Below are 8,848 nucleotides of genomic sequence, written 5' to 3'. Positions count from 1 at the left end.
GTTAGACAAAGTTTGATATAAGAGTTGTTCAAGAAAAAGTTTGAAAACCTTTACAGTTGTTTTCATTTTCTCTCTTAATTTATTTCAATTAAACAAAACACTTTTCTCATGATATGTAGTTTAAAAGGGAGAATGACAAATGTTGTTATATGTTAAATAAAAATAAATTTTCGACAAAACACTTTTTAATTACCCGAGCAACGCCGGGTAACACAGCTAATCTATATATATAAATTTCAAAGTTTGTCACCTGTCCAGATGATTTGATCACGGAACCTATCGATCGGCAGACCAGTGTTCTAATCCACTACACTACGATAACCAAACTGTCAATCCTAGTTATTAAATTCATTACATCGGTTAAAATAATCACGCTTGAAGCTCTTGGGGCCATTAACTAGCACAGTTGACAGTTCATTGTAATTGAATGATTAACCGTCTGCAAAAGCAGTTATCGTTTTAGTAAAGGTTAACTTACCTTTACCGGCTTGCCAGGTAAATTACCCAAATTTATTGGGTAAGTGTTTAATTACCCGTGCAACACGGTACATTTGGTTTTTATGATATATTTATAACGCCGAATGTTTGGCGTTTCCCGGGTAAAAAAAGTCTTTGGACAGAAAATTGATTTTTATTTAACATATGCGACATTTACCATTTTAACTTTTAAACTTTATATCATGAGACTTTTTTGAGAAAAGCCCAAACTTACCGTTCCGTAAACGTAGATAAGGTTCTGGTGGTGCAAGTTCCATGACATCATATCCAACGGGATGAGTTGAGCTTGTGTGTTCGTTTCAACAGCAAGGGGCACCATATTCGAGTAGTTTTTCTTCACAGACATTCCTCGCAACGGCTACAATAAATATATTCAAATTATGTATACTTCAGAATATTTGGTCTTGTGCCGCTTGACGCACTTTGGTTGTTGATGGTATTTGTTTGTTATTTTAATATGTAAAACAAAATTCTTTTTGATTATTATGTTTGTAGAGTTTTCAAGTTATTGTTTATCTTTTTGCTGTTCATGTACATTAAATTCTAAGCTTTTACAGGCTTCAGCATTATGGATGTGATCAGATTAATAAATTATTAATGTGTGGTTTGAAGTAAATAAAATAGAGCAAAGTGACAACCAAATATTTGTTGTTTATTTTATTTATTTGTTGTTTATTAAAGGTTAGGATAGATTAGGGTTTAATTCTTCTTTTAGTATATTTAAACTCTACCTTTATTAGCTCATTCAAAAAATTTTATGTTGTCATGCTTATGCCTTTTATGAATTTTTACTATTGTTAAAAAAATCTGACAACATAGAAGCCCATCAGGTAGTATAACTAGCTACAAAATATTTTTGAAATATTCAAAAGTTTTGTTTTTTAAGTAAATAAAAGAACAATGATAAATATCTATTTGCTATCGCTATAATAAATCTATTATTTTCAGTTATTATTCAACTGTCAGTGAATAATTTATTCTACTTGACCCAATAGCTAGTGATATACTTTACACTGTATTGAATGATGCCAATTGAAAGCAAAAATCCTGCAAATTTTTTTTATATTATTCAAAAAATATTGCTGCACAACATAATGTTACTACTTTTTAATTTTATTACAAGCCATCAAATATTTAAAAATTTAGCTTTTTGCTTAAGCCATGCAGGCCAAGAGACAAAATTTACCACACATTGTAAGAAATTCCTGCTTATATTTTACTCTTGATGAGAGTATGAGAGATTTCATCAAATTTATGTAATTTTTCATGATGTTTTATGTAATTTTATGTTCAGATCATGAGAACTGAGTCTATATCAGCATGTTTATCATAGGAACTGAGTCTATATAACCATGTTTATCATGGGAACTGAGTCTATATAAGCATGTTTATTTTGGGAGCTGTGTCTATATAAGGACGTTTATCATGGAAACTGAGTTTATATAACCATGTTTATCTTGTTAAATGAGTCTATATCAGCATGTTTAAATCTCGGAACTAAGTCTATATAAGCATGGCTATCATGGGTGGTGAGTCTATTTAGGCATGTTTATCATAGGAACTGAGTCTATGTAAGTATCGCTATCATGGGAGGTGAGTCTATTTAGACATGTTTATCATAGGAACTGAGTCTATGTAAGCATAGCTATCATGAGTGGTGAGTCTATCTAGGCATGTTTATCATAGGAACTGAGTCTATGTAAGTATAGCTATCATGGGAGGTGAGTCTATTTAGGCATGTTTTGAACTAACTGAATTCACAGCCTAATTCAATTGCTGACTGGGTGCATTTGAAGGTTTTTTTATAAGGAATCATATTTTGTCTATCTGGAAATTTCTCTAATCTAACAATGAGCTTATTTCCGAACCGGTATTAACTTGTAGTGACCAGTATTCACTAATATTTATCAGTATTCGCGCAACTTGCACACATCGAATGGTTTAGATAATCTCGCAAGGGATGTTTTATATATTTACAAATATTGCGATCTAATTATTAGGAACCAAAATACATTCGTATTCAGTACAAGCATTACATTATAGCATCTATATTCTGAGATATAACCTACAGTGCTATACAAGCATTACATTATAGCATCTATATTCTGAGATATAACCTACAGTGCTATACAAGCATTAAATTATAGCATCTACATGTATATTCTGAGATATAAACTACAGTGCTATACAAGCATTTCATTATAGCATCTATATTCTGAGATATAAACTACGGTGCTATACAAGGATTTTCTTATAACCCTATAAATGTCTGGCATTGGGAAAGATAAACACAACCTTTATTACTATCAAAACTACAATAACTTTTTAGACATACTAAAAATATATTAGTTAGCTCGGAATTATGTTAATGAGACCGGTGAGAGGCTTCCCAGCCTCAGTTTCATTTCCTAGTCATCTCTATCATATTGAGCCCCTTTTTTCTGGCAGCAAATAATTATTAAGGAGACATTAATGTCTTACCCCAGCTAGTAGAGAAACGGTTTTCTTTAGTTGATTCATTTTGCTCACGGAAATTACCTTTAATAGAAATGTTATTGTTGAATATTTGTATGTCTTGATTGAAACAAGCCAAGCATTCCCTGCAGATGTCTTCCTCCTACTGGATACTAAAATATTGAACAGCTTATCATGTTGGCCTAATGATTCACTGAGTATTTTCAATTAATGAATTTATTTAAAAGGTAATAAATAAAATTACCTTGATTGGCAACAGATGCTATATTTTAAAAAGTATTTAGTAATTGTAACATTGACTTATTATAGTATGTTTCAGACATATTCTTGTACTTGAAGGTTTGGTATGAGGTGCTTTAAAGCTATTTTGATAAAATATGATAAAATATGTTGAATTTATTTAAAAGGTAATAAATAAAATTACCACGATTGGCAACAGATGCTATATTTTAAAAAGTATTCAGTAATTGTAACATTGACTTATTATAGTATGTTTCAGACATATTCTTGTACTTGAAGGTTTGGTATGCTTTAAAGCTATTTTGATAAAATATGTTTTACGCAAAACCAAAAAATTTTATGTGCCAACTGTCAGTGATAGTGTTAGTATGTGATGGCTGTAGCACCAGTAGTAACACTAGTAAGAGTGTTGGTTTTAGTAGTAGTACTAACTAGCGCCAGTACTTATACTAATACAGCGGTAAGAGAGTTGGTTTGACTTCTGCATCATTCCTATAAGTATTTATATACATATTATCATCAGTATTATTAATATTATTATTAATATTATTATTAGTAATATTAGTATAAGTATTATTATTAGTTTGAGAGGTTTTTGTCACAACCTTCAAAGTTGGTTGCAAGTGAGCCTGGACTCTGTCTGAAAGCCAGATGGTTGTCACCATAGAGTTATCTCCCCCTAGAGTAATAACTACACGAGCGTTTCCGGTGCCAACAAGGAGCGTTTAGGCCACGCCCCTTTTTTGTGCTAGTCAGTCGTAGTGATTGACTAGATCAATAACATCAGCCATGAGAAGGGTTAAACAAGGATCATGAATTTCCAGTTAAGATAGTAATTAATGCTCATATTAAAGAAATGATGATTATAGTTTATTACTTTAATATATGCTTATTATTTAAAGCAATTCAATACCTACCAGGGATCGCTAAACATATTATGGAAATGTTTACTTTTTCATATCCATTTCCATCAATGATATACAGCCCCCCACAGCCCCATACAGCAATGATATACAGCCAATGATATACAGCCCCCCTGTATATCATTGTTTCCATAAACATAAATATTTCCATAATTTTAGGGAAATGGATATGGAAATTTTATTTTAGAAATATAGAAATGTTATTGAAATGGAAATAATATGGAAATGTTATTGAAATGGAAATAATATGGAAATGTTATTGAAATGGAAATAATATGGAAATGTTATGGAAATGGAATTAATATGGAAATAATATAGAAATGAATTATGAAAATGTTATGGAAATAGAAATAATATAGAAATGAAGTAGGGAAATGTTATGGAAATGGAAATAATATAGAAATGATGTAGGGAAATGTTATGGAAATGGAATTAATATGGAAATAATATAGAAATGAATTATGAAAATGTTATGGAAATAGAAATAATATAGAAATGAAGTAGGGAAATGTTATGGAAATGGAAATAATATAGAAATGATGTAGGGAAATGTTATGGAAATGGAATTAATATGGAAATAAATTATGGAAATTTTATGGAAATGGAAATTATATGAAAACGAATTATGGAAATGGAAATTGTGACATACACGTAATCCTTGATACCTACTTGACTTGCAAAGGCACTGAATAGATAGTGTTAAGTAAGTGAGTTAATGCAATCAGTTGCTCATAGATGAGAAAGATAGTCATACTGGAGTCGTATTACATTAGTGTGATGGGAAGCTAATTGACTGCCATCAACTATGAGCTGTACTAACCGAGTTGCCCGAGTAATGAAAAAGTCTTTGGACAGAAAGTTTATTTTTATATAACATTTACCATTCTAACTTTTAAACTTCATATCATGAAAAAATATTTTTAAGCAGTTCAAATGAATTAAGAGGAAAAAGAAAACAACTGTAAAGGTTTTCAAGATTTTTCAAACAACTACAACTTTTAAATTTCATATCATGAAAGAAGTGTTTTGTTGAAATAAATTAGGAAAAAAACTGTAAATGTGTTTAAATGTAAAATAATTAGCAAGTAATGGCTAAATATAATCTGTTTAGCTATGATCACAATGAAAAATTATTTAATAAATAAGGTAATAAAAGAGTCTATTTTATATTTATATAATTATAATTAGTATAATTAAGTACGTTATAATTTATTTTTATTTAACATATAACAACATTTGCCACTTTAACTTTTAAACTACATATTATGAGAAGTGTTTTGTGTAATTGAAATAAATGAAGAGAGGAGAGAAAATAAAAACAACTGTAAATGTTTTCAAGCTTTTTCAAACAACTGCAACTTTTAAATTTCATATCATGAAAGAAGTTTTTTGTTGAAATAAATTAGGAAGAAAAATGAAACTGCAAATGTGTTTAAATGTAAATGTGAAATAATTAGCAAGTGATGGCTAAATATAATCTGTTTAACTATGATTACAATAAAAATTATTTAATAAATAAAGTAATAAAAAAGTCTATTTTATTTTTAAATAATTATAATTTAGTATAATTAGGTATAATTTATTTTTATCTAACATATAACAACATTTGCCACTCTAACTTTCAAACTTTTTGCTTGCTTACATCAAGCAAAGATGTCCTCTAACTAGTGGACATCTTTGGTTCAAGCTAGTCTATGTATTTGATTGATATGTATTGAAATCTAATATTACATGCAAGGGCTGTTTGTGAACTGTGGTGTCAATGAATCACTCTATCACCATACAATGTCAATACTTTCAGTTGATGGCAGTCGATTAGCTTCCCATCACACCAATGTAATACATCCCCAGTATGACTATCTATCTTATCTATGAGTAACCAAAGATATACTGCCCCCCCCCATGTGTGGGGGCTGTATATCATTGGAGTAACTGATTGCATTAACTCACTTACTTAACACTATCTATTCAGTGCCTTTGCAAGGCATGTAGGTATTGAATTGCTTTAAATAATAAGCATATATTAGTGTAATAAACTATAATCATCATTTCTTTAATATGAGCAATAATTGCTATCTTAACTGTGGAAATTCATGATCATTCACATGGCTGATGTTATCGTTCTGTCAATCACAACGATTGACTAGCACAAAAAAGGGGCGTGGCCTAAACGCTCCTTGTTGGCACCGGAAACGCTCGTGTTGTTGAATGCACAGTTATCACTCCAGGGGGAGATAACTCTATGGTTGTCACTGTCTTCTTCTGGTGTTGCGCCTCACTCAATATTACTGTTACTATCAATATTAGTATTATTATAAGTATTCTCATTGATTTTTTTCAGCTCTTGTTCTGGTAGTTTACAGGTATTCGGTGAGGTCCCCTTTTCTCAGAGATACTGTACTTTCCTTAATCGAAAATACTGCATATCTGAGAAAAGTTCTTTCAGATTCTTGACTGCATGTAATGCCTCAACTACAGGAAAGTCATTACAGATGTCTTCCAGGCCTTTCTCAGCTCTTTTCTCTCTCTCAGCCTCTTTCTCTCTCTCTCTCTCTCTCTCTCTCTCTCTCTCTCTCTCCTTCTCTCCCTCTCAGCCTCTCTCTTTCAGCCTCTCTCTCTCACTCAGCCTCTCTCTCTCTCAGCCTCTGTTTCTCAGCCTCTCTCTCACTCAGCCTCTCTCTCTCAGCCGCTCTCTCACTCAGCCTCTCTCTCTCAGCCTCTGTTTCTCAGCCTCTCTCTCAGCCTCTCTCTCAGCCTCTCTCTCAGCCTCTCTCTCAGCCTCTCTCTCAGCCTCTCTCTCAGCCTCTCTCTCAGCCTCTCTCTCTCAGCCTATCTCTCTCAGCCTCTCTCTCTCTCAGCCTCTCTCTCTCTCTCTCAGCCTCTCTCTCTCTCAGCCTCTCTCTCTCTCAGCCTCTCTCTCTCAGCCTCTCTCTCTCAGCCTCTCTCTCTCAGCCTCTCTCTCTCAGCCTCTCTCTCAGCCTCTCTCTCTCAGCCTCTCTCTCTCAGCCTCTCTCTCTCTCTCAGCCTCTCTCTCTCAGCCTCTCTCTCTCAGCCTCTCTCTTTCTCTCTTTCTTTCCCTCTCAGCCTCTCTCTCTCTCTCTCCTTCTCTCTCTCCTTCTCTCCCTCTCAGCCTCTCTCTCTCTCTCCTTCTCTCTCTCAGCCTCTCTCTCAGCCTCTCTCTCTCTCTCTCTGCCTCTCCCTCTCTCAGCCTCTCTCTCAGCCTCTCTCTCTCTCTCAGCCTCTCTCTCAGCCTCTCTCTCTCTCTTTCTCTCTCTCTCAGCCTCTCTCTCTCAGCCTCTCTCTCAGCCTCTCTCTCTCAGCCTCTCTCTCTCTCTCACTCTTTGAAAGCCACCCCAATTTTAAACTATCTAAATATGTTACCAAGTCTTTAAAAAGTTGAGACAATATCCTAAAACTTACCCATCTGATTGGATAATACATAACTCTAGACAGATTAATTTGGCTTAAAATTGCCATTAAAACCTGACAAGCCTGTTTTAATCAAAATTAAAACTGGCAACCAAAATGCCAATAAAGCCGTGTGGACAGATAGTAGAACTATTAAGCCGTGCGCATTTCACTAGAAAAACATGCACATTTCACCAGTCTATGACATTGTCCAATTGCCGAAGGTTTCTGTAATTAACGTAGAAGTACTGAAATGTAATCGTTTCTTTTTTGCCGATTTTATTACTCGATTTCATTATTCGATTTTATAAGATTACATGTATTATAAGATTTAATTATAAGAATAATCATTCAAATTTACAAAATCGAAATATATAGTGACCAATGATGTGCAATATGTTACTGTTATTATTTGTCTAAAGATTTTGTAGATGATAATACGGCTGTGCCCAATATCGTGGTACTGCCAAGCCGTTTTTAATATCTGCAAAATTAAGTAATAGGCCTACATTTTGTTATAGATATACAGCTATTTCTATGATGACCAACTAAAATCTGTTCAGATTTTTAAATTCAGCATAATTTTTTGGATATTATATCAGAAATCTAAATACATATCACTACTTTTTGATATTGGTTGGTATGAGGTTTTGAAATGTAAACTAAATTGTTTACATTTCATTGGTTTTCGTTTCTCAAACTTTAACACCAGTTTTTTCAGAACTATGTCTTTGCAGTAATGGTGAACATGCGTTCAATTTATTTACCATAAAATCTGCTGTAATTAAGCTGGAATCAGATGTCTTTTTGCAAAATAACTGAGAGTTTTCTCCTTCTGCCGGTGTAGATAACTCTAAATTTCACACATCCGACTTAACCATGGTTTCTGTGATCATGACCCATTTCTTCATTTTGCTCCAGTTTGCAAAAAACTTCCAGACACACGTGAATGCTAATGTTTGCTTCCTGTTACATATCGCTGTCAAAACCATTCTACATTCAACACAACCAACTTTCAAACTGTGTATATTACACAGCAGCTTGCCATTTTACTTCTAATATTGCATTTCTCCTATTGCAGGGGAGAGATACAAACATATAACTTGTCCTTTCATTATTGCTGTTTGTTGTACATAATAACACCCACTACATTACAGCTACTATTGCAGCTACCATTGCAGTTCTCCTATTGCACTGCAGTGTCATTTGAATGGTAATATTGCATTTCTCAACCAGCAGTACCCTTTCTCTTTTCCAATATCACTTTGATCGTTGGCTGTATGACAGGGGAATTTCTAGTTTAG

At 33.2% G+C, this 8,848-nt stretch overlaps 1 protein-coding gene across 1 annotated transcript; it reads left to right on the top strand.

Moving 5' to 3' along the window:
* Window positions 1-6,599: 6,599 nt before the first annotated feature.
* On the top strand, window positions 6,600-7,481 carry LOC137390481 (uro-adherence factor A-like). The gene has a single exon (XM_068076812.1). The coding sequence runs from the start codon at window positions 6,600-6,602 to the stop codon at window positions 7,479-7,481; it is 882 nt and encodes a 293-aa protein (XP_067932913.1).
* The last annotated feature ends 1,367 nt before the right edge of the window (window positions 7,482-8,848 follow it).

This window comes from Watersipora subatra, chromosome 1, assembly GCF_963576615.1.
Source record: "Watersipora subatra chromosome 1, tzWatSuba1.1, whole genome shotgun sequence".
NCBI classification, from domain to species: Eukaryota; Metazoa; Bryozoa; class Gymnolaemata; order Cheilostomatida; family Watersiporidae; genus Watersipora; species Watersipora subatra.
Note: the sequence above shows the minus strand (reverse complement) of the source record. Positions and strands in the feature narration are given on the sequence as shown.